We start from the raw sequence: 343 nt of genomic DNA, 5'->3' as shown, positions 1-343 counted from the left end.
TCAGCAGCAGCAGGTTCAACAGCAGCAGGTTCAACAGCAGCAGGTTCAACAGCAGCAGGTGGCAGCAGCCCAGCCTCCCGCTCAGACCCTGGGGATGCAGCCCATGGTGAGACCATGTACTTTTAAAATGCACCATGTACTGAAACACAAATGGGTGGAAAAATGGGTAGATGGTAGGGCTGGGACAATAAATCGATGCATCGCGATTGGTGGATCGATTCTGAGATTATCGGAATGCATTGCGATTCTCTCTGGGATCGATTCTGAGCTTAGTTTTTAACAGCAGACGGCGCTCTAGGCTAGTTTTTAACTGCACACCTAGGGCTGTGCAAAAAATCGAATG

General features: G+C 49.6%; 1 protein-coding gene across 1 annotated transcript in view; it reads left to right on the top strand.

Moving 5' to 3' along the window:
- The window catches only part of med12 (mediator complex subunit 12), a 52,428-nt gene that overhangs the window by 47,021 nt on the left and 5,064 nt on the right, over positions 1–343 (top strand). Inside the window, 1 exon segment of the mRNA XM_016481215.1 lies at positions 5–106. Coding sequence (XP_016336701.1) covers positions 5–106 — 102 coding nt within the window.

This window comes from Sinocyclocheilus anshuiensis, unplaced genomic scaffold (assembly GCF_001515605.1).
Source record: "Sinocyclocheilus anshuiensis isolate Anshui unplaced genomic scaffold, SAMN03320099.WGS_v1.1 scaffold121, whole genome shotgun sequence".
Lineage (NCBI taxonomy): Eukaryota > Metazoa > Chordata > Actinopteri > Cypriniformes > Cyprinidae > Sinocyclocheilus > Sinocyclocheilus anshuiensis.
Note: the sequence above shows the minus strand (reverse complement) of the source record. Positions and strands in the feature narration are given on the sequence as shown.